The sequence below is a fragment of the Poecile atricapillus genome, chromosome 5 (assembly GCF_030490865.1).
Source record: "Poecile atricapillus isolate bPoeAtr1 chromosome 5, bPoeAtr1.hap1, whole genome shotgun sequence".
Classification (NCBI taxonomy): Eukaryota; Metazoa; Chordata; class Aves; order Passeriformes; family Paridae; genus Poecile; species Poecile atricapillus.
Genome location: NC_081253.1, coordinates 6,715,081 through 6,742,884, shown reverse-complemented (window position 1 = coordinate 6,742,884; position 27,804 = coordinate 6,715,081). Strand labels below are relative to the sequence as shown.

Genomic DNA, 27,804 nt, shown 5'->3' with positions numbered 1-27,804 from the left:
TTTTGCAGAAAGTACTTTGTATTTTGTATTGATGAGAAGAATATAACAAGATAGTTAACCTTTGCTATACTCCTCTTTCTGGAGCTCAGAAGAGAATTTATAAGTTCAGTAAGGAGACATATTAAAGTGGTGGTAAACCTACCAACCTAACAGAATAAATTAAATGAAGTGCAGTAATGTTAGAAAGGGGAGAGGAAAAGATAAATGCTCCTGTGCATGGAACTACAGCATTTAGTCTCTGAAATGTGAAATTTTTTCTCCACTATTCAGCTAGTCATAACTGCAGCAGTTATGAAGCATTCACTCCATATTTTATACTTTTGGCTATAATTTAGGAAGACTCTTTACTTACTTATTTTAATAGTAGTCTGATGTGGTACTGTAAACTCAACAACAAAAAAAGAAAAATAAAAGACCCCCATACTGCTTTTCATGAGAGGGGTTGTGAGTCACTTTTTGTGTCAGAGATGTCTCCATGTAACTGCTGCTCTGTGAGAGGACCCTTTGCATTACAGCAAGAGGAGTGGTGTCTTGGCTGGTGTGATGCTGGGTGGCAAAAATCTGACATTCCAAACCAGAGGCTGAGTTCATTACAATGGTGGGAAAGGTTCCCGAGGAGTCTTTGTTATGAAAATCAAACTGTTAAGGGTTTCAGCTTTACTCAAGTTGGGGCAGTGATGTTGCAGACACAAATCCCCTTCTCTGGGCTGTGCAGACCTACAGGCACAGACACACTGGGGCAGCACACCTTGCTGAAAAGGAGTGGGTCAAAAAACCCAACCCCACACTGCTGTTTCCATGATTATTCTACTCCTGTATTTGTTGGCAGTTATTAGATAGACTTTTACCATGTCCATGGGGTGTGTCAGCATGCAGAACCGGCTGTGCTGTGTGCCCACTTAAAGCTCTCCAGCAAAAATAATAGCTTTTGCTTTCAGAAACATTGGAAAGGTGAGAAAAATGCTCACAAACAGAATATGATTTTTTTTCCAAGCACTAATCAACCAGTAAAGCATAAAGCAATTCTCCCCTGCATGGCAGTTCGGCTGCAGCTAACAGAGTGAGATCAGGACCAATATTTTTAGCCACACGTACCCACTGTAGTGTTACCAGCTCAGTCACATTGGAAGTTTTGCAATATGGATCTTCAGCCCTAGGGTGCAGGTCCCACCCCATGGTGGATTGGGTTACCAGACCTACATCTGGTGAGAAATTAAGAGCCATAGTCAGCACCTTCAGTGCTGGAGGCAGCAGTGTACAGCTACATCATAACTTAAGGGAAGCACAGTCTGGTCTAAATCTTCATTCTGTAGGACAGAGCCTTGTCTTCCCAACAACCCCACCTGTATTGAGGATGGATGTTTGCTTCAATAGTACCTGAAAATGGTTGATTGTTATTTCTACCTTCTTCCTTTTCTCAGTTTTTTCAGTTAGTAACTCGCAGTATTTGCTGCATACTCTTAGGCAGCACCTTGACGGATTGTTTTAGCCTTTCTAGAAATAACAAGCTGCATGTAATTCAAAGGATTAGCAAATGAGAGCATCGTGACTTACAGAAAAGGCCTGTGTTCTCTAATACTTGCTCTTTTAATCATAATGAGTGTGACTTTCTTGAGGCATGTAAGATATTTCTGTTTTGCTCTTCATACCAGAAAAAAATACTGACTCCCTAACCAAGGAACATTAATTGTAGAAAGACTCACAGAATGATTTGGGCTGAAAAGGACCTTGAAGATCATCTTTCTGCCATGGGCAGAACAAGGGACAATTTTCTGAAGAAGGGTGTGGCTTGAGTTTGGGAATTTCAGCTGGTGATGATGATGTGCTGGAGGGTGATGGAAGGGCTGAAAGAAGGATTTGAGGGGCTGCAGGCAGCTGTGAGCCAGGCTGCAAGCTCAGGCCACCAGGCAGCACACACACACACAAACACACCCTGTTCCAGGGATCACACACATCCTTCTTTCTTCCTTCAAAGGAGCAGTGCTGCTTAGAGGTGAGGTTGGAAAATGGATGGGAAACAGGTGGTAAGCTATTTATTATAGATTAAGTGATGGCAGTGCGCTCTGTGCTGTCAAAACATAAACCCGTGTTTCTTTTCCCATGGAGCTTCCTCCCAAATAAATGGACCAGTCAGACACAGAACTCAGCAGTGCACAGCAGCAGTTTATTAAAAAAGAGCAAAATTAAGCAAACAACCCAGCAATCCCTATATCACAGACAAACACAGGATCATAGGAGAATTGATACTTTGGGTTTAATTGCTGGCTCTCAGCTGGTTTTCTTCCTGAACTAAGGAGTAGTTTAAATAAATAATATTTTATCTGCAGATAAAATACATGGTTTCATGTCCTTATGCCTTGTTTTCAAGCGATTATGTTTTTGTAAATTCAGTCTTTTTTGAGATTATATCTAGTATGCATTTCTCTAACTGAAAGGTGGTATATTTTATGCCACATACAAAACCAGAATTCAGATAATTTGTCTTTAGCAGAAATAGCTTCCAGATCTTTGTTATTAGCCACTGGAGAGTTTCTGTAACATTTAAATCTGTGAGAGAGTTGAGAAACTTTTTTCAAGTAGGCAACTTCTTTAACCTGAATATTGAGAACTGAAATTACAATATTCAGCTCCACACAGTGAAAATTGTATATCCTCAGCTATGCTGAGAAGTGTTAACTTGCTTTTCTAAAATGAGCCAACTCTGAATTTATACTGTTGTTGCCATGGGTTGGGGAGGATTGATGCTGCAATGCTTTTGCACGACAGGGCTGACTACAGGTTTATGCATCAATGTTGGGATCAGCTCCTAGGAAGAGCCTCCTGCTGTGAATGTTCTGTTACTGGGATTTATTTCCATGTTGCAGAAGATTTAATGCAGAATAGTATACCTTGACCGCTTTAAATATGTGTCCTGATTGCATGACTCTCATAGTTATGAAGTATGTGCTTTATTTTCCTGATAAAAGCAGTAGCTATGTATATATATATATATGTACACATTGTTATGCAGCAGTACTGGGAAATTGCTGTTCCAACTCAGAGCTTGCAGTTCTCCCATTATACAAAGACCTTCAAATGAAGGTGAAAAATCCTGTATTTCATTCAGGGGGTTTCATTATGTTTGGCCAGGAAAGGGGTCAAGATTTTTTTCAGGCATTTAAAAAAAAAAATTAAATTTTAAAACCCTGAAAATTAAAAAAAACATTTAATGTGTTTTCAGTGGAGCAGAGCAGTGCCTTTTCTAGAGCACCTGGAATCTCATCTGGTGGAGGAAAAGCTTTGGGATGGATTTTTGCTCCGGTTTCCCTTGGAGGTGTTAAAGCCTCTGAAGCCGCTGTGGGCTCTTGCTGCCTTGGTCCAGTGTCGTGAGCTGCTGTTTGCTGCCACCTACCGTTTTAATTAGGAGCCTTAATTAGTGTGCCAGGAGCACGTTCCTGTTGGCAAAGCCAGCGGCTTGGCTGCTTTGGGAGTCGGGCAAACACTGGTGCAGCTGTTCCTGGAGATTGCTGCCTTAGAAGCTGTACCTGTAGGAAAGCCCCAGCAGCTCCTCTTCAACACCAGCCAAACCACCAAGTTTTCCCCCACCCCAGAAAAGCCCTAAAAGGGTCTGTTGTTGCCTCAGCTCCATGAAAATCCACCTCAGCTCATTACAGATGATGATTGTCAAATGTATTTTACAGGACATTCTGTTACTGCTGGGGTGGGAGGTGGTGCGCTGCTGAATTTCTCCCATTTTCTTTTTAGAATTGCATTTTCTTTAGGCCAGTACCTTTAGAATGGGATTTTGTTTCTTTTAAGCTCGCTCTTAGCTTTTTTGTGAATAACAAAAATTAAAATATCCCTTGTTTTGTATTTTTCAGCTGTTTGTTGGTCTTGGATTTCCATATGAAGGGCCGGCTCCCTTGGAAGCTATTGCCAATGGATGTGCTTTCCTAAATTTAAGATTTAACCCGCCAAAAAGTAGCAAGAACACAGATTTTTTCAAAGGCAAACCTACACTCCGAGAGGTAAGCACTATCAATCTTGATAATTTTTTTACTGAAAATGCTTGTGGGTTTCCTTTTAACAACAGAATGTAGGAGAAATTGCATTAACGTTCAAGGTTTATTGCAAGAGGTGTGCAACTGCTTTTTTCTTTAGTCATTGATGGGAGTATCAGTCCTTATTTTTATAAGACAATTTAAATGGTGTTGTTAGCACACTTCAAGCTTTACCTCTAGATTTGCTTGTAGGTACATTCTGCTACTTCTTCCTGAGACATCATAAACTGAAATTTCTCTTGGAAACCTGATGTTCTGCCCAGGAACAGATCATGTCATTTTGACACATCATTTGAAAGTGTTTTTATTTTGTTGAAGAAACAGACATTGCAGTGTACTGTGCAGGAAATAAATAGGTGTTTAAGTAAATTATGAAAAGGGCATTTGTGGGTGGTTATGTGAGTTTTGGGATATATTTTTTTTTTCTTCAGAAAAGACCTGTTCAGGGCACTGTTGAGTTCAGGTATTAATGGTTACCCACCGTGTTTGTGGTTAAATGCTTTTGGACTTTTGGAGAACTGACTCTTGAAGAAAACAGGAAAACCAAACTCCAAGCTTTCAAAACAGTCAGTGTGTTTAGACTCTAGTGAGAGAAGACTGAAGCTAACTAACCACTCATCCTGGCACTGACTTGGGAATATTTTTCTTTTATTCAGTGTAGGTAAAATTCTGCCTATAGTTGTAAACATTTAATAGCCACTATCTATTTCTGATATCAGCACTCATGTCTGTGGCTGTGGCTTGCTCATAGGTGTATGTACATGTATTTTTTATGTATTTACATCAAGGGAAAGCTCTTGGGTGACGTGCAGATGATGAGAACCTTACACAGCCACACTTCCCAATTCAGGCTATGCTTGGGCCATATAAATTGTGTCCTGAGCAGCACTGGCTGGTTGATAAGCAAAAGATAGGTTCCCATTTGCAATCAGGAACTTAAATTCCTTACCATTTTATGATCCACAACTGTAATTGCCTTTCTTGTTATACACTGAATTCATGTCCTGTACAAGCTGAAGCTTGCCCCTTCTCTCAGTCTGTGTTGCTAACAAAGGAGACAGCAATAAGGGAATGCAAGCCAGTTTAAACTTTCTTCTTGGGCTTGACACCTTTCAAAACCTTTCTTCTGTGAGTCCCTCAGTTTTTGTCTCATTTCCAGTTGTTCTGTGCCCAAACACTATAACTGGTCAGGCTCAGTAAATAATCTAAACCCATCTAAGTGCTTTGTAGGAATTTCAGGGCTTGGGATCCATAATAAATCCCAATGGCATGTGTCAGCACTAACAGTGCACCTGACTTGTACAAAAAAATAATCCCTATTAACTGCCCTAGTCCAAAGTACATCATGTATATCCATCAGGAATATTGCTGCCTTCACAAGCCCTGCTGACCTATCCTGAGAGTGACCTTTTCTCTGACTGGTTTTCACAACTCCATTTAAGTCTGACTGCCAGTAATCCATGTGCTGGCTCTTTGGGATTAAGAAAGCCTTAAAATGCTTCTCTCCATTCCTCAAGTGCTAAAGAAGAACAAAAAGAGCTTGTGTAGTTCTGTGACATGATTATGCATACACGAATTTGAAGATAAAGTCTGTGTTTAGTGGTTTTGTAAAGTAACTTTTGCAAGTTACTGTTCTCCACAAGCAAAATGCAATGGCTATTTTTTAAAATGCGTTTTTAAATATTTTTAGTAGTGAATGCAACAGTTTCTTGCATTCCCTTGAGGAAAAGATCAAGTACAGTGGATCTCCTAGTGCAGGAGAAGGTTCTTCTTCCAACAGACATTGCTTCCTGCTTCAGACCTTGTGCAATGTCTTTTTATCATAACGACAGCATAAAGAGGCAGCTGTATAAACATTGCCTATAAACAACCTATCCTGTGGTGTTCTTTGGTATTTATTGAAAAAGCAGTTTTCTTCTGAGGCTGGTGTGAACCACTTCTCTCTTCTGTAGCTTTTGCTCCCTTTGTGTGTTCATGTGCAAGTTCTCACTCCTGGGTGACCGGTCACAAAAAGTACTTATTGAGCTGTCCTGCTAGTTCTGAAAGCAAGTGTGATGCAGCTTTTCTCTTTATCTTCTTGGATATTCATTGATGTTGTTTTCTGAAAAAGTGGTGAGCAAAATATTGGATATCACTCTTGGTGAGGTCAGGTTATTTTTCTACTCTCAGTCATGAGAGGCAGAGTTCTTCTTTTGTTATAAAAATATTATTTCTTCACTGTTGCTCACAGAAGTCTGGAAATGTTTGAAATTTGAAGGATGCAGGGTAAGGATGACATCTCTGGGAGCCAGCCATTCAGGTCTAAACAGGACTTGTGGCAGTGAGAGGTCGTGAAGAAGGAAGGTGGCTCTGTGAATGAGGTGTGGGGAAGCAGGGTCATGGTGCAAGTGACTTCAGTAAACATCAAATCTTCTGGGATGTGGGTCTTTGTGAGGATTGGAGCCACAAATCAGAGGTGCACATATCTTACTTGTGATCTGTGTTATCTGATTTTCAGTTTTCCAACTAAATTCACTCTCTAAATTTCAAGAGAAAATCTGAAAAGTAACTCAAGAAGGAATGATGCTGACTGTTGTGTTCTAACTGAATTGTTGCACTACCCTAGTGCATTTCATCCAAAAAGTCAGATTAAGAGAGTGAGAGGCAAGGATATCTTTACACATTAATTTTTACCAATATAATTTCTTCTTTCAGTTGACATCTCAGCATCCCTATGCTGAAGTTTACATTGGAAAGCCCCATGTATGGACTGTGGACATCAATGATCTTTCTGAGGTTGAGAAGGCCGTGAAATCAATTTTGAATCAAAAGGTGAAAAATGTGTCTTCAATTTGCTATCAGCACTTGGGGGTGTAGTGTCTAGTGCACATACCGTGTTTCCTAATGTTAGTCTAATGAGTGCTGCATTTTGGTAGGGTATTGAAGAAAAAAATTATTGCTACATATCTATGGTATCAAAATTCTCATGTTTCAGTACTGGATATGTCAGGTTCTTACTTGAAAAAAATGAGTGGGTGAATTTGTATAGAAATGAGAATTTTGCATGTGAATTATACAGCAATCTGTGTTTTCCGTGCATTCAGGAGGAAGTTTTGTTGTTGATTCTTAGAGCATTGCAGACTCTGCACTGCTCAAGTCTGAGTTTGTAGCCTTGAGATTCCCACAGAAGTGCTTGTGCACTCGTGGTGTGGAATGGTAATGAGAGCACTTCAAGGGGGGGAAGAGTATGAAGGCATTTTCAAAGGTACCACATTCTGTTTTGTCACTTCAACTTCAAAACTGAAACTTAGTTAAAACAGGAGCTCTGGAATCCCAGAGGGTCTCAGACTAGCTTTACATCTGCCACTTTGCAGTGTACCCTCAGTTTCCATAAACATAGTGATGAAGCAATTCTTACTGTCTTTAAAAAGGAGAAAAATCAGCTAACACTGCTGATGCTTTTTAAATATTACTATTTGTTAATGAGTTTATTAGTAGTTTTTGTTTCTGCCTGAGCTACAATGGAATATTTTGAACAGAAGCTGCTGCCACAGAGTACACCATGAAGTTGATTGGAACAAAAAGCCCTCTAACCTTAACACACTGTCTCCACAGATTGACCCTTATTTGCCCTATGAATTTACCTGTGAGGGAATGCTTCAGAGGATGAACGCCTTTATTGAAAGACAGGTATGAACTTTTGCTGTGGATGACTCTTGGATTATTTTGGAAAGGGAGGATTATCTCCATTTTAAAGCTTCTCAGTGTTGCTGCTGTCCAAGCAGAAATAGTAGCTGTGCAGACCTTGGCATTATATGAAAACAGAAGGGCAAAGCAATTTGTCAGTGTGTATGTGACTTCCTTAGCTGTGTACACACATAAGAGCTTTGGCTCATGAAGGATCACTTAAATACAGAGGTACTTTTTGGTAGAATTGCAGTCTCTGGGCAGAATTGCAGCCTCTGGGCAGATTTTTCAAGTATTTCGTTTCAATCAATAAAGATTTAAATGGTTTGGAACCCAGTTACTTAAAGGACTTTTGGTCCCTGTGCATTACTGCCAGCTGAGAGCAACAGAAGATGTTGAGTTGGAATAATAAACTGCAGAGATTTACATAGGATCCTGGTTTCTAGAAATTGTGTGTTTGCTTGGACTTCTGCCCAAGCCAGATCTGTTTCAGTAGCCAGCTCTGCCTTTTGTTCTGGCTGCTGCAGAAGAGAGATAGGAATAACCTTTATCTCTGATACGTCATTTAATTGCCAGGATTTCTTTCAAGGACACTGGACATTTGTCTGTACTTGTATTTCTGAAGGTGGGTGCTATTAAAGACAGTCCTAAAGAATAACACAGCTCCAGGGCAGAAGGACAGTTAACACAGCATAGCTATCCCCACTTTCCTGCCAATAAACACTTTAAGCTTTTTGCTGCTGTATTGATGACAAAACCTGTAAAGTATTGCTGCTGCTTTTGATTCTTGTATCCAAGTTAGCTATAATTGGAAGTTTTTGTCAATCAGGAAGAAATGGAGCTCATAAGTAAGGAGTAAGGGAGAAAAAGAGACAATCAAGATATAGCACCTGTGGCTTAAACCATCTCTTCCCTGTGGTCCTCCCACAAGGGCTAAGCCCTCCCTTGTGCTTCTCAGAAATCCACAGAATATTGTAATTTTGTTCATTGCTTTGACTAATTCTCAAAAGCTGCTGGTGTTTCACAGCTCCCAGGATGTTCAAGCACAATTTTTAGCTGCATGTGCTTAGCACTTCGCCTAATTAACATGTCAGATGAACCAAAAATAAGAAGCAAAAATAAAGACTGAGGCCTTATTTTGATGAGTTTGTGGTGGAGGCAGGAGGAACAGAGAAAGCAGTACAAGCTTGAAACGGGAACAAAGATGCTGGAATAAGGAACTGGTCTGGTTCAGAGGTTGTGTGCTTTGACCGTGACAGAGGGCTCTTCAGGGGATGAAGAGATGGGGCCAGATACTCTCCCACCAGTCACTCTATGGCCAGTGAACCTGTAGCATTTAGAGAAGGTGCCCAGAGTTCCCCTTCTGAGGCCTTGGCTGAAGGTCAGGAGGAAGGACAGTGTTCACAGGCAAGGTTTAGTGAACTCCCTGAACCTTCAGATTACGGTCTGAGGTGAGAGAGCTGCTGTGAGCTGTGGTTGCACACCCAGCAGTGCCACCTTCAGCTGCCTTAAAGCAGTTTTGTCTCCAAGCTGCTCCATCCTGCCATGCCCTGCCCCTGCAGCAGCCAGAGAGGCTGTTTGGTGCATCCCTGCCATCTGCTGAGCCCATCCCCTGACCCTGTTTGCTCTGGGGCTGCACACATGGCTGTGTCTGCTCTGCAAGGCAGCAGCAGAGGCTGGGAACCAGAGGCAGGGATTGCTTCAGTTTTGGCACTGGCATCAAAGGAGCAGCCAGGCAACCACAGCCAAAGCAGCAGGGATTCCCTGCTGTAAATCTGGGAGCTGTTGGATGAGGCTGGGCTGAGGGAACAGACATGCTGACTTTGAAAGATGTGGCCAAGCAGAGAACTCGATAATCCAGCAGAAAATGTTTGGGGCAGGATTCTATGAGGTCAGAAAACTGACTTGGCTCAGCAGAGGCTCAGCTGAACCCCAGAGCTTGGCAAAGGGAGGGAGAACGTTCACCCAAGAGCAAGAAAAGACAGATGAAGGAGGGCACCTCCTTTGGTCTCACCTTGAAATTTGTGGGTCCCTGCCAACTCATGATATTTTGTGATTTATGACTGTATAATATTACATTTGTGGTTAGACTTAGAAGTATGAGAACTTCCTTCTTCAGCAGAGGAAATCAAAATGGAATGAAAAAAGCTCAAGCTGATACTGAGAACTGGTAAATGAATTTAGGGCTTTGGGTCACAGTGAGGAATCAATTCACACAAGTTTTGGTTTTGCCCAGAGACAGCAAACCATAATGGATCAGGCCCAAATTATTTGATCACCCTTTGGTGAGAGCTGCCAAATGTTGAAATGCAGTCTGAGTATTGTGAAATGTTGTCTGAACACATCATAACAAAACATGATCTGTCACTGCAGGATTTCTGTCACGGGCAGGTGATGTGGCCCCCATTAAGTGCCCTTCAAGTAAAAATTGCTGAACCTGGAAAATCCTGTAAGCAAGTTTGTCAGGAAAGCCAGCTCATCTGTGAGCCTTCTTTCTTCCAGCATCTTAACAAGGACAAAGCTCTGCTTAGGTAAGTATTTATAGTACAAATATGTTGTCTGGTCTCTTTATTGCACTGGTTTTTACCACACTTGGAATTTAAAGCACAAATTGTGTGAGAAGGGAAGGTGGGGAGAGCAGCTCTGGCTGCAGCAAGCTGTGAGTGAGGGCCTGGCAGTGCTTTGTGGAGTGTGTGGTGGTGGTGACAGCTGAGAGCACCCTGTTAAACCTGTCACTATTGTCCTGGGTCGAGAATTGTGAACCCTGTAGGTGCAGATGTGTAAAACTCACCATCTGTGCACTAAGGAAAGGAATGCAGCTTTCAGGTGCTGTCTCTTTGGAAATGTGTCTTTGTTCCTTTCAGAATAAAGCAAAGTTCTCAAAACCAGGCTCCCACAAATGGGTGCTAGGGAATCTGCTTTCCAGGTTTTCTATCCCCACATTTTGCTAAATTACATTGTAGAAGACTTTAGGGGTTGTAGTCTCTTTGAAAAGTTGTAATTTCCAGTGGAGTTCAGAAGCAGCTCATATAAAAACTTTCTTTTCTGGCTGTCTAGACAAAATCATAATCCTGTGGAAAAAAAACCCTGTCTGTTAAATGCTGCAAGTTACCAATGTTTCCAGAATAAGTGAAAAACAAGGCTCTGCTGGAATTTCTACCCTCATGCTTAAGCTTTGTGGTCAGAAAATGGCAACTGGCATTTTTCATTTCCCTGCTGGCTGGTTCCTGGGAGCTGCAGGCCCTTTCCCTGTAGCCCAGGAGCAGCATCCTTTATCTCCACAGTCCAGCTCACCCACCTGGAGCTGCCCAGGGCTGCCTGGCTCTGTGGGGCTTCCCTGGGGAAGAGACTTCCTGAAATCAAAGAGAATATCTCCTGATTTCAGATTCTTTGAATCTGTCCTACTGAAAATCCATGGTGTATTTAAATATTCGGTTTTGGGGAACAGTCAAAAGCATTTTTTTTTCTCTTTAACTTCTTTTATTAATCTTTAGGAAACAGTAAAGCTGTAAAGGCTGCACTGCCCTCTGCAGAGAGAATCTGTACAGCAGAAAAGTCATGTTCTGGAAAGCTGCACTTGTAAATGCACCTGATTTAGGGTCTAATAGAGCAGGGTTTGTTATTTTTAGTGAGAAGGGATGAAAACTGTACCAAACTCCCATAACCTCAGGTGTGATGCAGATGACGTGCTTTGCTTTTTAGGCACAATATCGAATGTCTCACCACGGAGTCTGCGAGCGATATCCTGGTCCCCTCTTTTGATGCGAGGAGGAAGCACTGTGTTTTCCAAGGTGACCTGCTACTGTTCAGCTGTGCTGGCTCCCACCCTGCCCACAGAAGGATCTGCCCCTGCAGGGACTACATCAAGGGGCAGGTAGCGCTCTGCAAGGACTGCCTATAGCAGCAGCAGGGCTGCTCCCAGCTGGGGACAACGTGAGTAGTTTGGAGAGGAGTTCCTTAGTACTTCCTGCACTTTGGTCCAGGTTTTCCGCTGCAGGCAGAGCTATCGTTGCTGGGCAGAATCATCTACTAAGAGAGGAGGGATTCATAATAAACAGCTGCAACTGATCTTTCCTTCCTGTAAGGACGTTTGCAGTGTCACTCTTCAGATTCCTTCAACTGTTTGAGAAGAGAAATGAGTCTCATGTTTGACAGTGATTTGAAGATGACTGCACTGAATAGTTTGTAGAAAATTTCCAGACTCATCAAATTTCTGGTTTTGTTGTTTGGGTGAAGTGTTTTCTATTTTTTTAATGAGTTAGGACATCCCCCATCATGGTTAGCTAAAGGATCTCAGCTTCATTCCAGTAGAAAATTGAAAAAAGTGTGCTTGAGGGATGGGATGCTGGGGAAGGAGGACTTAACATTTTATTCAAGGTGCACTGGTTTGGGTACAGCTTTGGCTTGAATGGCTACAAAACAGTTTACTTCACAAGAACTTGGAATAATGAGAGAGCTCTGTACTCTGCTATTGGGTTATTTGGGCCCAGTTATTTTTTTGTTTTGATTTTTATTTTTTTGGCTTTTTTTCCTTTTTTTTAATTAAATCTTTGTATACAACTCAAGATATTGTCTGCATCATAGCTGCTGCACCAGAGCAGCCTAAGCAGAGTGTCACAAATGAGCAAACAGGCAGTTGCCAGAGTGTGACACATCTTGGTGACTGCACAGCTCACTGGGCTTGTGGCATCCTTCAGCGTGGAAAAGCTACAAAAACACACAACCATTTTTGGAATGGACTCATCACAGTTTACTGGTCCCATTTAGAGAGTAATCCTCAGAATTTGCCCACGCTTCTGTTGTAGTCTGTCTACTAGAAATACTTATGTGTGAAGCAAAAAGTACTCAGCATCATTGGAGCAATATTATCGTTAGAGCCTCAGTTTGCTACGGCTTCCAGTAGTTAAAGTGTTGCTGAATGGCATAGAAAGGTTAAACTAAGCTAACTATAATTATTGTATGGTAGAAATGTAAAATGTCTTCATAACTAGCTAGGTTTTTAAGGAGAAATTTTTCTGGAGGACAAGTAAGAGGAGACAAAGAACTGAAAAGAAAACAATTAATCAATCCTCTTCAGTTTTTTGATTGTTTTTCTGGTTTTAGGGGGCTGCTTGTTTCTTCTTCCCTTTTTATCAGGCACACCAATTGCAAATTTAGGAGAAAACAATTGAAAAGTTCAGAATTTAAATCAAAGTTGGTTGGAATTTTTTTTTTTTTTGAGGGAAGCAAGTTAACTCCTCTGAACTGCGGCCTTTTTACAGAGGTAATTTTTGTTATTTTCAGCAGAAGGTGACATGCTTGACAGCACCATTTGTAGTCAGGAAGTTACATGTTAAGATAAGTGAGAAACAAATCTGCAGTCAGAGTCTGTAGGTTTGCAATTTGGACGTGCTCTCACCATGCTGGAATAAAACCTCAAATCAGCACAGATATTTGTTTTCATAAAGATTACCAGGTAGTAATGAAAGGCATAGATGCTTTACATTTTCCTTTCTCAGACATATCTGCTTGGTTCAGATTTTTCATGTAAGCAGTGCTCATTATCCGTGTGGGAGTATTGATGGATGTGGTGACCTACCAAAGACCAGGCAAGGGAGATGTTATTGAACTGTGGGTAAATCCTCCAGAACAGGACACATTTTAACTTCCAATTTAAAAGCAGTGAATGAGCCTTTTCAAGCATTTGGTTCCCTGCCTCAACACTCCTGACAGTGTTCCCCTGTAACACTCTATAACATCTCTGCACAGCACAGGAGGTTGTTGAGTATCCAAAAAAGATGTGTGGGAGCTGTTGAACAGCAGGGTCACCAGGATCTGGGTTTGATGATGTGAAAATCTGCTGTATTTTAGATTAATTTTCCAGTAACAGAACAGCTGGGTTTTCTAATGGGAGGCAGAATTTTTGTATGAAAAGAAAACAAACACAAGCCAGTATGAAAATCCCTCCTGTTGCCATAGCTCAGCATTTGCTTCAGTCAGCACAAATGTAGTTTACCATAATTTCACTGCCCTGAAAAAGCTGGGGGAGGACAATTGGAAATGGATCTGAGCAGGCACAACAATTCATTCTGTATTTATATAAAATATCCCCTGCATACCTGTGCATATTTGTGCAACTAGAAAATTCTGCCTATCACAGTGCATGAACTTCCAGCTGGTGCTGAAAGTAAAGGCAACAGCAGGACTTGTCTTCACCAGCTCAGCCTGATGGTTTTCCGGCAGGAATTGATTTCGGACTGGGATATCACAGAATTATGTTGGAAACAAAGATTTCTGCACTTATGGGGTGCAAAACATGTGGGTTCTGCTGTAGTGCAATTCTTTGCTGTAAATATATGTTTGCTTGGTTCCCCCTGCTGTAAGGCCCACATGGCAATACATACTGCATTTGATTTTGCCTCTAAACCTTTAAAAATGGGAGGGGTTTGGTATTTGTTATTATAAGATTTTCTGGTCTAGTGCTTTGCTCAATGTTAAGTTTGCCTTTACCACAGCAGGGAGAGTTTATTATAAGCTCTGTTTTTTCATGCTGTAGCCCTGTTTCTAGTCTGCTGAACTGAATTACTGCATTCTGGCAAAAATGAAACAGCAGCACCGATGCCGCTTGCGTTTCAGCCAGGGACAGAACACCCAAATTGGCTTCAGAGTCAGTGGACTCTGATCTTGTTTCCACTGAAACCCATAGAGAAGACTCATTAATCTTGAAGAATAACAAATGAAGACATTCAGCTTCAGTCTAAATTCCTGTAAAAGGAGACTATCATAAGAACTGTAAGTGCACAGTTACTCTGTTGCTCACTGAGCTCCACACACGCTCCCCGCCACACAGCCCCGTTCCCTCACCCAGTGAGAAATTAGTGAATCCTCCTGCAGAGAAACACTCAGGCAAATCCATGTGGGACTAGTGAAAAATTTGAATTATTTACTAAAACCTGTAATAGATATCCACATTTCAGGCTAGCAGGCAGCTTTCTGTCTGAGTTCCATAAGTATTTTCTTTCCTAATTGAAGAATAAAGGTGTAGTCTAATTCTTGCACTCAAGCAAGGACATCAGAGAGGGGACCGTGCTGCTGTTTTCAGACTGACAGTCGAGCTTGCAGCTTCCTGTGCTCAGAAGTCAGGTTTTTGCATGACTGCATTTGAATATATTGATCTGCAATTGATGGGAAAAAAATGTCAAAAGTTGAATACGAAACCATTTTACAAGCTTTTAAACATATCTCTCATATCAAGACATTCTTTGTTTTAAAATTTTGTATTTTTGTATGTGACCTAGTTTTTTTCAAAAATCTTGTTCCTACGGGATTAGAAAACTTGAGAGAAGCATTTACATATTTATTAAAATTAACATAAAAGGCTTGCCTTTGAAAGGTAAAGTTGGTAAATACACACTGTTTAAAAATGCCAATAAAAACCTCATTTATTTCATATATGCAAGTTGATTTGCACATGTATAAATAGAGTTGCTTTTTGCATTTTTTGCTTAGTTTCTATGTTTCTTTTTGTAATTTATAGTTGCAGCAGTGTGTTTGCTTGTTTATATCAGATTATGTTTCTACAAATATTTAATGTTTATGTGCCTTTTTTGCTTTCTTTGGGGTTCAGATGTGTGTTTGGAATATGGACGCTGTCTGAACAAGTATAATGGAACACTAATTCCAGGTAAATTGTGCTGATGACTCTACAACTTAGTGGTGTGAATTTTGAATGTTTTTAAGTAGTGGAGAAATCTGTTCTAAAACTATACAAGGCTTAATAAGATAAAAGATGCTATAACTTTTAATAATTCCTGCAAAACATTGCTTCTGCAAGCAGAATGCAATTTATTGAGAATCTGTGATTTGGCATGAGAGCTCCTGCTGGGACGGGATGTCTGTTCAATGACCAGGGAGCAAAGGAAAGCCATTAACATTCCCCAGGGAGACAATGATAACAGAAAACCTCCAGGAGCAGCCACAGCTGGTTTGATGAGCAGGAAAGTTGAAGATCCACATTGAGGTTTGCGAGGTGTTGCTTTTTCAGATAAAGGTGTCTCTGTGTGGACGCACGCGGGGCGGTTCCTGGTGCTGCCAGAGAATACAGAACTTTTATCAGAGCTGAACTGCAGCTCTCGCTGGGGAGGGACTGAGCAGCTCATTGCAGATGGATTTGCTTTTTTGATGCTGCTACTTTTCTGCAGTAGTAATTTGCAAAGCAGCTGCTGATCAGATTTCAGTTGGGATGGGATTGTAGCCAGAGCCAGGACTCTGCACCTTCCCAGCTACTGAGTGTCAGCTTTTGCACCTTCATGATTATCAAGAATTCAGACTCATTGAAAATTTCTCTTGATATCATCAGCTCCAAATCAGGCTGTCATGTTGTACCACTGCCCTTTGAAATCCTAGGCAGCATCCTCGATTTGTCCTTAGCAAGAAAGACATATCCTCCTCTCCCAGAGTGCGTGGCCCATCTGAATTGCAAAGGTGATTTATGAGTTTGCAGCGCTGTTCACGTAAACAAAAGCCAAATTGCTTTCTCAGGTATGTTGTTTGCTCAGAGTTCATTTCAGGACCAAATTTTGCTAGCAAAATAAATTAAATGGGATGAATCAGGCTGGATACAATCTCATCTGAGCCTAATTAACTTTGTGACTCCCACTGGCTTCAGTGATAGCACAACTCCTCCATTAATATTTCTTAAAATTAAAGAAATCAGCCCTCCTTTTCTAATAAGTGTAAAGCACTGTATCTTAAATGATAAATACCAAACACGTGCAGGGCATATTGTACACATATCAGCAACCAGTTTTTCTTCATGTCACAACATAAGTTAGCTCTAAGTTGATGTTACTGATTAATTATTAAAGCATCAGTTGAAAATGTGATTAAATTGCTGTTCAGTCAACAGTTGGGAGTCTGAGAGGTGGCATTTTTGATTGTTTTTAGAGAGACCAGGAGTTACCAGTTTCTGATTTCCCAGTTTTTTTTCCAGGGGTGCTAACGTGGCTGTTTCCTTGTGATGTTTGTCCTGCAGCTGCTACGCCTTCACCTTCTCACTTGTGATCTCTTTCCATCTGTAGTTCTCCTTTGGCCCCATTGTTGTAGGGATTGCTGTAAACTCAAGGAGAATAATGCACTGAGAGATGAGTTTTCATTGGAGCTGAAATGGCCAGGGACATAGAGGATTTTATTGAGATCTGCTTTGATAATATTGCTGTAAATGTAAAATCAAAACACACTGTTTTATGGGTAGTGACCTAAATTTCACCTACACATTTTCAAGCAGTCCTGTAGGGTTGTTTTTTTTAATTAGTTTGTACTGTCCAAATATAATTATATTTAAATTGAATACGTAAACAGCAGCTCCAGGTGTAAAATGTTTACTGCAGGAATCTGTTGAAAATATCAGAGGCTGGACCCCAGAGTGCCTCAGGTATGAGGCATCACTCATTGTTCTTTCTTCCAGGAAAAGCAACAAAGTGCAACCATTGCTGATGTGCCTTGCACGTTGGGACCTATTCATTTTTATAGGTGTCATCCTTTGCATATTCATGTAATTAGGAGCACACAAAAGTGTTTTAATTCAGCAGACCTCTCTCAAGAGCACTCAGCCACCTGTTTATTAAATGAGTACATAAAACCAGGTCCTCAAAGTTTTGATAAAATGAGTAGTAACTTCACCCTCAACACGCAGAAACTGCTTTAAAAAAATTAGTTGTGCTCAAGTGATTGAAACCCTTCTGTGTGCTGGGCAGCTCAGTGCAGGTGCCGTTTCCTTAAGTGCACTGTGCATGGGACCAGAATTTGTCACCTCGTGTAAGGGCTCTCAGAACTGAAGCATTGAGGACTTTGCTGTCCCCATGACCACCAAAGCACGTGGCTGCTTCTGGTGCAGGAAAACACATCTGTATTGTCACTGCAAATACCAGCCCTGGGTCCTGCAGGAGCCACCAAATCCTTGGCTTTAAGGAGAGCATGTAAATAACGCCTGGCATTTCCTGGAGCCATCCGGGCACCAAGTGCATGTAACACGACCTGGCTCAGGCTCCAGCAGCTGCAAAGTAGTTTGAAGTATCAAATAGGCACACGATAAATCAAGTTAAATTGCTGTCTGAGGGCAGTTAATTTTAATAGTGTAATACCCAGAACTAATTTATGTTCGTTAACAGGTCTGTTGCAGTACAGTGACAGTGAAAAATATTTTTAAGGAGTCATGGGTTAAATTTGGTTTTTGCAAGGAATGCAGGAGAGGAGGAGGAAATGGCAGTTTTTACCAAAGGAGAAAAGAGAGTAAATTTTGTGAGAAAAGTCACCCTGAAGATTCTAAGAGAAGAAAAATATCAGGGAATATTTACAAAGCTAATTTGGGCTTGGAGACATTGATCCCCCTGAGCTTGCTGAGCTAACCAAGGCACAGAGATTCTCCAGGGTGCAATTTGGGGCAGCTCTTTTGGTTCTGGTCTGCAGCATTCCCTGGAGGAGTCTCCCTCTTCATAGGTGAAGAGGGTCAGAGTCTGAATAAGCCCTGTAGCAGTGTAAATTGGGAAAAAACTCTACTGAATTCACTGAAAGTAAAATATTGTTTTTTGCAAACAATCATGTGGAGTCAAGGAGGGGTTTTAAATGTACACAAGAACTTCAGGGTTAGGCTGGTACTATGGGGTGTTTGGTTTGAATTCTCCCCTAATAGGTTAATCCTTTGTTTTATTTCAATGGTTGTGTTCCACTATATTACGTTCAAGCAGTTGGATTCAAACAGAACGCAGTGGTTCATATACTGCCAAGTTCCTGGGGTTCAATAGGATGGGATTTTTTTGATTTATGTTTTTTTTTTTAGAACAGTAAATGTCTGTACTTTAATGGCATAGAAAAATGCTTTGTTTTCACTGTTGTAGAAAAAAACTAGGGAGAATTTATTTTTCAATAAACTTTTTTCTTGTGTGATTTGGATTTATGATTGTTTTGTGCTTAAATGGGAATGCCACGAGCTGCATTTTCTCCCAAACTGCATTTGTGTGGCTTCTTCCAACTCTGCAGCTGGGTGTTTCTGTTGCTGCCCCACCTCTGCACAGTCCATGCCTCAGCCAGAAGAACATCAGGTGAGTAATGAACAGTTTGCTTTGTTTTGTTTTAAACCTGAGTTGGATAATGGAATACATGAAGCCTTCTTTCATGAGGCAGTTTTGTCACAGCAGTAGTTAGGAATTCCTGCTTTCCTATAAATTTATAGCTCGCTCAATTACAGCAGACATTGAATTTACAGCACACTGTAAATTTGGGAGAAAGGGAAAGTGAGACTGGAATTGCACAGTGGCTCTCAGGCCTGCAAGACTTACAGGCACAATGCACTGTGGAGTTGAAAGATAGAGCTACACTAAATTAATAAATAAATAGATAAATAAATAAAATAAATAAATAAAAATATCTGGTAAATAAATAAATAAAAATAGCTGGTAAAATAGCAGCTTTAGAGTGTTCTCCTGCAGGATCCAATTTAACAGAGTGCTTGGGAGCTTATGAAACATTTGCATGTGGAACAAGGGCTCAGGCATGAAGTTTTGGCCTGTGTGGCATTGGGGTGTGCATTCAGTGCACTTGAGAGGTGCCACATGAAATCACCTTGGCAGCTCTGAATAAATCCAAATGTCCAGAGTGAAACTTCTCCAGGGAAGCTGTCAGGGTATTTCAGTGGCACCCATTCTGCTGACAGACCTTTTCTGCCTACCCCAGCCAAGACTGAGGGAAGGGCTCTCTGTTGTCAGCTGCTGGGAATGTGGAGAGGTTTTGGTGGAGGCATCCAAGAGTAATAGAGCAATTAATGCAGGAGTGGTATGCAGTGGAAAAAATAATAGTTAAAAAAAAAAAAAACCAACCAAATTGAAGACAGCTCTTTATCATTAAAAAAATACCCATTTGTAGCACAGTTGCTATGTATTAAAAAAAAAACAAAAAAGCACAACTACACTGGAGAGAAGCAACAGCTCATTTTTTTCCAGCATTACCTTTATCAAAGTTTTTTCTTTGTGGAGGTTTTGGTTTTTTATTTTTACTGTGGCCACACAAAAGTGAGTACTGTAGAATGAGAAGAGTACAGAAGTCAGTAAATTCAGCTTGAGATGCCTTGTATTGTCCCTCTCCCAATTAATGACACACACCCTGGCAAGCAAGGGCATAAAGATGTCAAAAAGATGCCTGCAGGCTGGGAGAGGGTCTGTGAGGTGGGTTTGGATTATCCACTTGGCCAGTGTCTTCACTGGGAGTTCTGTGCATTATGGCTACAGAGGGTGGTTTTTCCACTGTGCAGTGCTGCTGCAAGAGCCTTTTATGGCTGTTTCAGTGAGGAAAAGTATGTGAATATCCTTCATCACTTGCCCCTTTTTATGGTCCTTGGCATACTTCCCCTTGGACTAAATCGGGTGAAAATGTTGTTGGTTCTGCGTTGCTGTTCAACATACCACAGTTTCCAAATGTTTCCTACCATCAAAATGAATTAGTGGAGGACACTGCTCATTCAGGCTCTTGTTCTGCTTATTTTTGGAAATGTTTTCCTTCCTGTTTCATTCCCTTAATTGTTGTTCAGCTTTGACATCTAAAAAGCTGAAGAGACATCTGTAAAATGGTGAGCAGCTAGAGTTAAATGTGGGCTGTGTTGCAGTCACATAATGGAAAAAAAAAATCCATGAAAATTAGAACTTGGAATAAAAAATACACCATGCAGCTGTATTGGAAAGCTCATTTGGGGGAGCTTAAATACTGAATACTTCAACTCTCACATGCTTAAACTGGGTTTAGCCAAACTCCAGCTGGTGGAGAGTCCACAGATGGAAACATTTTGCTGGGACTTTGTGCTGCTCTCAAAACACTTCCCCTCAGTGTGCAAGAGCTGGAACACTCACTTTGCTGCCTCACACTGCCCTGTGTTTGTGCTTATGCTTGTCAGGACTTGCTATTTTATTTTATTGATTATGGGCATTGCATTTAGCTAAAATGTAGGTAGTAAATCTTTGTAGCAAAAAAACCTGGGAGCAGTTTGCACAGAACAGACTCCAGCTGTTCGGTCTCACCGTGTGTCCTTCCTTGCTTGGGAGCCTTGGCCTGCAGGACCTCAGGGAAGCACTGCCTGGCTGAAGACATCTGCTTCCTGCACCTTTGTGAGGAGAGACACATCAGAGCAAACCAGTGCTGGAAAAAACGCTGAAAGAGTAAAAACTCCAAAGAAAATGTACCGAGGTGAGAGCCTTCGGTGGCTCAGCAGGTAACAGCTGGTGCTTCCATCCTAAGCACAGGGGATCTTGGCAGGGAAGCTGCCGAACTTAGGAGGGTGGGATTGATGTGATCAGCCCAAACTGTGCTGCAGGCTTGGGTTCTGCCCCGTGGGTCTGCCCAGTAAGAGGAGGTTTGGCTTTGTCACTTGGCTTGTTTAAGAGGGATTGCCTCCACTCGTTGCTCTGTGGTGAGGTGAGGAGTGACAATAATCCCTACAGCCTGTGTCAGCAAGAGGAGAGTTCAGAAGGGTGCTGGGTTTGGTGCCAGCAGTGGGAGCTGACAAATGGGATGTTTCCCAGTTACTCACCAAACTAGCTTGGAAGGAAATGTGCTTTGAGCCTGCCTGCAGCTGAATGTCAGTGCTGGTGTAAGTCCCTGCAGGACCTGAACTCTCTGAGCTTCCCTTCTCCTGCAGCTCCTGGTGAGTGGGCTGGAGGCTTGGGGGCAGCTGATCCCACTGAACAGGGAAAAAGCAGGAACTGTTTGGCTCCAATACCTGGGGCTGAAAGGAAAACAGCAGCTCCCAATCTTAGGGGGAGCAGGAGAGGGAAATATCCCTGGCTGGTTTGTTACTTGAATTAATTATGCTCTCACATTGCATAACCTGGCCCCACATGCCAGGCCACAGGAATGTGTTTTTGTGTGCTGCTCCTGTGCAGTTCCTGGTCCTGGATAATCACAGCCAGAGGTGCAGGGATGGGCTCTGTCACAGCTCCTCTCAGTGGCAGCACACCCAGCACAGGCAGAGAGGTGAGAAATCACTGCCAGCACAGCAAAACTGTCTGCAACCCGTGTGAAGCATCTACACAAGTCTGTGAATACCAGGGATAATCTCTATTCAAGGAGCTTCCTTAGCTCTTTATTTGATTGCTTAGGAAAAATGTGTTGTCAGGTTGGGAACAAACATTCCTGGTTTGCATATTATTAAGGCTTAATAGATGGACTGGATGACCTTTAAAGATCCCTTCCACCCCAAACTATTCTATTAATTCTTGTCCCATGGCCTAGCATCTCCATGAGCTGGCCCACAAAACAGAATGCCAGAAATGCCTGCACATTTTCCCAGGCAGCTGGGGCTGCAGAAATGCAAGTGGTATTAGCAGTGGTGAGCACCTCTGTGGTACATTCCCAGCTGCAGGTGTACCTAGAGCTGAATTTTCCCACATCTGAGGAGCTGCTTGTCTGGGATCTTTGCTTTAGGTCCATTCCTGGAATATCATCAGGGAGCTTCTTTTGAGGATCTTTTTCTACCATGGTTGGTTGATGCTTATTTATGGTCTGCCTACCATAGCAAGAAGTAAAATGGAATAAATCAGCAGCAGATGTTAGTCTGGTGATTTTTTTTAATGACAATCAAGATTCAAAAAAAATCTGGCTTTTAGCTAAAAGTGAACATTATCATTTCCCATGTCTACCATGTGGGACATGGCTGGGGATTCAAGATCGCAGCTTGTGTAATCCTGACAGAGTTTTTGATAGCTCCCTTCTCTGCTGAATAATATGGCCAGATTTAAAGCATCTGCTCAGTGTCACAGTCACTTTTAGGGATTAATTTGCAATTCTGAGCTTGGCCAGACTTTAATAAGTGTTGGTTTGCAGCCTCATTCTGGCCAGTGCTGTTCCTTGTGTGAGCACTGAGGCTCCTTGCTCACGTCCTGTGCACAACAAAGAGCCCTTGGCAGTGCTGAGGGCTGCTGTGATCACCAGGCAGGTTATTATGTTGGCCAGTGCCAAGTTTCAGGTGATTAGTCCGAGTGCTTTTGAGCTGCTGCAGCTTTTGAAAAGTCCACCTTCACTTAGCCTAGCTGGAAGCACACTTGCCATCTCATAGCTGGAAAAAATCGACTGGCATTGACATTTAATAAAACTTGTATAGAAACTGTTCCCTCTGAGGGTGGCTGGCTCGAGCAGTGTCACAGTAGATGGATGAGCAGTTATTTTCTCTGCTATTGTCACGTACCTCACAGTCTCCTTGATGCCAGCTGCTTTATCACCATTTCTGAGAATCACTTTTTTCCTGGATTTTTCAAGTATCATGAGTATTTCTGTTATTTTCTTGTACTTACCTGCTAATGCTAGCAATGCTTTGAAGCACCTGTGGTAACTGAAAACTCTCTGCTATTGGCTTAAATTGATCTGATAAGAGTATGATTAACTTGTGTAACCACATCTCTTTTTCTGTACTCAGAAACATCCTTAGAACATTCCAGAGTTCCAGAAGGAAGTGTGAAACTTCATTAACTGAGTGTTTAACCTCCCTACGTGCATGAGCACATCTGTGCTCCTGTTTGCACTCAGCCTTTTAACAGAGCTGTTTCATGTTTGAGCTGGGTGTTGGTTTGAGTGTCCTGCATACTTTCAGTGGTTTCGGACTTTGGTGTGGCAAAGGTTATATCAGTTCAGCCAAGCCCCTTCTCCTCAGTTTTCTGCAGCATGGGCTACAAACAGGCTCCTGAACTGCATGGCCCTGGGGAGCAGCACTTCTGGTAGTTCTCGAGTGTCATTCTCAAAACTAGCAATGGGACTGAAGTGGGAATAAAGCCTTCAGGGAGGTGGAAAAGGGTAAACAGTATCAAGAAATCTAACAAACTGAACTAATATTGCTAGGTTCAGGCCCTGGCTCTGTGATGCTGAGGCTGAGGATGCCTGACAAACCCTGTTAATCAGTGAGGAAATACCAGTTCCACAGCTCCCTTCATGGAACTGGTGTGAGAGAAGAAATGGGAAAAGCAAAGTGTAAGACATTAAGTCTTGTGCAGGAAGACAGAGTCTTGGGGTGGCATTTCATATTTAAAATTCCACCTGTGCTGAGTACAGTGAGCACTCCTACACTTCCCAGTCCTTCTGGAGTCCTTGCTGAATACTCCTCTGAAGTAGCTCCTTTGTCACCTTAGAGCTGAGTGCCATCATCCTGTGACAGCAAGGCACAGGCAGCATCAGCACTGACAGCACCACTTTGCATACAAACACAAACTTAATTGATCCAAAACATGTGAAAACAAACGATAGCAGCAGGGCAGATTTCATTTTGCCCTAAGGAGTCCTGTATCAAGGCATGTTCTCTTTCCAATACTGTCACTCTCATATGGGTCCTGCCAGGTCAGGGAAACCACTGTGGGGTCTCTTCCAACACCTACCAGTGGGAGTTGGCTTTTACTAGAGATCCTTGAGGACCTGGTCAAGTCACAGATGATGGGAAATACAATTTTAACATCACACCTGTAAAAAAAAAGTGTCTCTACATCCCTCACTGATCAGCCCAATTGTACATCTACTCTTATATCTGTATCTGCATCTGTTATTGTTATGTACTAGAAATGGGTATTTCTAGCTACTGACCTACTTACCATGGTCTTGTTTCAAGCTCTGCAGTGGTCTGCCCTATTTTTTATTCACCTGTGATAAATAGAAGCAAAATACTGATTCTCTGTTGTGAAAACCAACCTGGAAAACATAAAATAAAGAGAAAATGGCTATAGCCAGAGAATCCAGTTTAATAGGCTGCTATACAGGAAGACTTTGTTCTATGATACATTCTGGAAATAGTTTTCAAATGTTACTTACAGATACTGTATAAAATAGATACCAGTTTTATTGATTATACATCAAGATTCTTTGATCATTTAACCTGCTATTAAGTAATATATAAGATGTGTGGTGGAAAGTGAGCAACACTTTACAGGACAATCTAAATCTAATAAATAGATCTGTATCTCACCACGAGATTGAGCCACTGCTGTGCCGTTGTCAGACTACAGAGCAACCACAACGTCACACACGCTGGTACAGCTGCATATGGTAAAATAGGAGATGAAAATCCCATTCCTTGAGCAGCTCCTCTTCCCTGCATGACTCTTTTGGCTTTGGTCTGTACAGTAATACTCTGTGTGCTTGTTTGGTCCATGCAAAGCTATGAACAGTGTCTCATTAAGAAAAAATAGACTTTAAATTGAAGAGGTATCGTTTCAGTTAATTTGGGGTTAAAATGCAGTATCTCTCTGATCACAGAAAGGGCTATACCTGCTCTTTCTGGGTGTCTATTTCAACAACAGGGTGGAAGTAGCTACTTAAGTGTTTTAAGCAACACAGCTCTTGGTGTCCAGACTCTATGTAAGATAATCTTAGTTGAAGAGGTTAGCAAGGATTGTACTCCTGTTACAGCATGTGTTTGGGAAAATACAGGCCAGGGGGAAAAAAAAATTCCAAAACTCAAATCTGAAACTGGCACTTCTTTACCCACAGGCTTACCACACCATTAAAAACACTTTCACTCTGGAATATACAACATGGCAGCTGGGTTCAAACTGCAAACTGCATGTTTTCTATTGTCACAGGAATCAATAGCATACTGGAAATAAATAAGGAAAAAAAAACCAAACCAAAACGCTGCTGTTTGGCTGAATCGCAAGCAGTGTGCACAATATGCCAGATTTACAGAGAGATTTTTCCCACTCAAACAAACTTCAACAGAAACAGACCACGGGGAAACAAACTGCATATTCAGGAAAATACCATTGGCACCACTTGCCAAGACGTAGGACGCTGTGGTTTTACAGTCCTTGCAGGGAGAGGGCGGCACCGTCACTCGAACATCTCGTAGTGGCGCGTTTGCCTCACCCTGGGCACCATATCGATGAGCAGCCTGCAGGGACAGCACAAAGGATCATGCACAGGCACAGGACAGCCCCAGAACTGAATATATAAACATAAAAAAGAGCTCAGGTGGCCTAACAGCCTTTGCAGTTTTCCAGAATGGTTAGTTTTACAGTGGAAATTGTGATTATACTGACCTATTTAAGAGTGGTACTCCCCATTAAAATGTTAATTGAATTTTCCAAGTTGAAAAAATAAAATAAAATAACCAACCAAACCCACACAGCTTCCAGCTGAGAGCTGAGTGCAGCCTGGCCAAGGGCTGCTTCTCAACAGGCAGAATTCCAACTAGGATGCTCCATCACCCTTTCTCTTATGACAGATAAGCCATAAGGGATAAAGTGCAAAATTTGGGCTAGATTCCACACAGTCAAGGGGAAACTGTGGCAGCAATGAACTGCATGGCAGAGCTTCATTTGATTTTTTATTCTGTTTCTGGTGTGAATCAAGAGAGCATCTTAAAATTCAAAAGAAACAGCATCTAAGAGATGAGAGGAACTTCAGAAGTTGCCGAAGGTAGCGCTGGGACAGAAATCAATAGCAAGATCCTTCTTTAAACTTGGGCACCTTTCCTTTAACCCAGACTTCCTTTAGCAAAGCAGTGCTCAGAAATGTGGCATAAATGCAAGGAGGACTGACTTCATCCATCATTTTTTGTTATTTTTCAGATATTGTATTTCAGGTAGAAAAAAATCTAAAATTGTTCCAATTTCTTTTTAAGATCCAGTTGCTTTCCAGCTGGTGTGGGGACACAGCGCTTTCCACACAGCCTGCTCCAGTATTGGCTGCTAGTCTAATAAACTCCAGGGACTGATTTCACTGGAATTACCTAAACTCTTAAAGACTGTGACCTCCCAGCTCTCAGGGCCCTGCCTGCTCCCAGGAGATACTCACTTGATTCCATAGGCAGATATTGTAAGTCCAATTAACACTCCTATACTGCCATCCAGGTACCAGACAGAAGAATTGTGTTTAAACACTTCTGCACTAAGAAGGATGGAAAATCCCATTATTCCACCTACAAGAGAGTTGAAACCTAGAAGGGGGGAAAAAAATAATTTAATTTAATTTAATTAAATAATTAAAAGATGAACCACAGGAACTCATGGAAAGGAAAATGACTTTGCACAGTAACCTGTCAAAGACCCTCTCTTGGAGTTTTTATCCCATTCCAGGTATTTATTTATGTGCTTGGCACTGTTACTTAGAGTTGTAGACATTGCTGAAGATATACAGGATAATTCTCTTTTCCATGTATGCTTTAGACAGAAAGCAGCTTCTTATCTATTATTTACAATTTTAATGAACATCCTTTTGGATTCCTTTTTTTTTTTTAACCCTTTCTCCTTTTCTCCAAGACTGCCCCTTCAAAATTCTCACAGAGCTTTTGGAAAAATTAATGCCCTTTTTCATTCAACTCCTGTTTGATTAATTATTGATTTGGGCTTTTTAAAGTCATTCCTTTTGTTCTGTTTTTTAACTCCAAATTCCCTTTTTCTGATCTTTTTCCACAAAAGAAACCCCTGTTGCTCTACACAAAAAAAGTCACTGAGCATGCATTAATTTGGTAGATCCATACACTATTTAACCTAGATAACAAATGAAATATCAAACTTGAAATATTCTATATTGCTTGGTGAGTCAGCTCTAGCCAGATGCTGTTTACAGAATTTTTGCCAGGTTTTGCAATTCCCCATGACTGCCAAAAATGATACACCTGACACTTGTTCCCGAGTGCTTCCTTTGATCCACACCTCTCACATCCAGTCTTTGTCTACTTATCCATTTATACTGCTAACACATGTTGAAATTGTGTATATTGTGTCTATAGATATATAAAATATAAATTAATAATTAGAAATTTAAACCAATTTACTTCCCCTGCTCCAGCTTAATTCAGAATCCATCAGCACAACTTGCAAAAGAATAAAATTTTTCATGCCATTATTGGCTGATGGTTCCAAATGATTTAAAAGCTACTTGCAAAGGAAATTTTTTTTTCCCTTCCTGACTCTGATTCAGCCAAACCTTTCTTTGCTGATGTGGCAGGAAATCATGTAATGGAAATCATGCAGGTATTAATCCAGACACTGTTCAAAGTGTGAGGCCAGCACAGGAAAAAACAGGTGGCTAAATCTGGGCAGGAAACAGGTACCTAAAACCTACAGGAAAGTTGGCTGACATCACTGACTGTCACAGA

The 27,804-nt window shown here is 41.5% G+C and overlaps 2 protein-coding genes across 8 annotated transcripts in view; one reads left to right on the top strand and one right to left on the bottom strand.

Annotated features, from left to right (window-relative positions):
• The window catches only part of MGAT5 (alpha-1,6-mannosylglycoprotein 6-beta-N-acetylglucosaminyltransferase), a 113,570-nt gene extending 95,584 nt beyond the window's left edge, over window positions 1-17,986 (top strand). For 5 of the 6 annotated variants that reach the window (XM_058839337.1, XM_058839339.1, XM_058839340.1 and 2 more), the window contains 5 exons: window positions 3,861-4,007; window positions 6,735-6,851; window positions 7,635-7,709; window positions 10,080-10,237; window positions 11,409-17,986. In XM_058839337.1, coding sequence (XP_058695320.1) covers window positions 3,861-4,007; window positions 6,735-6,851; window positions 7,635-7,709; window positions 10,080-10,237; window positions 11,409-11,607 — 696 coding nt within the window. In that variant the 3' untranslated portion in view covers window positions 11,608-17,986. The remainder of the gene's footprint in view (window positions 1-3,860; window positions 4,008-6,734; window positions 6,852-7,634; window positions 7,710-10,079; window positions 10,238-11,408) is intronic. The other variant, XM_058839343.1, reaches the window with a different exon arrangement.
• A 1-nt stretch (window position 17,987) lies between these two features.
• TMEM163 (transmembrane protein 163) overlaps window positions 17,988-27,804 on the bottom strand; it is a 93,919-nt gene continuing 84,102 nt past the window's right edge. The window contains exons 7-9 of one of the 2 annotated variants that reach the window (XM_058839347.1): window positions 26,499-26,640; window positions 24,295-25,593; window positions 17,988-20,822 (exon numbers count right to left, since the gene is read on the bottom strand). In XM_058839347.1, the coding sequence (XP_058695330.1) occupies window positions 25,533-25,593; window positions 26,499-26,640 (203 nt within the window). In that variant the 3' untranslated portion in view covers window positions 17,988-20,822; window positions 24,295-25,532. Of the gene's footprint in view, window positions 20,823-24,294; window positions 25,594-26,498; window positions 26,641-27,804 lie in introns of those variants that run through there. The other variant, XM_058839348.1, reaches the window with a different exon arrangement.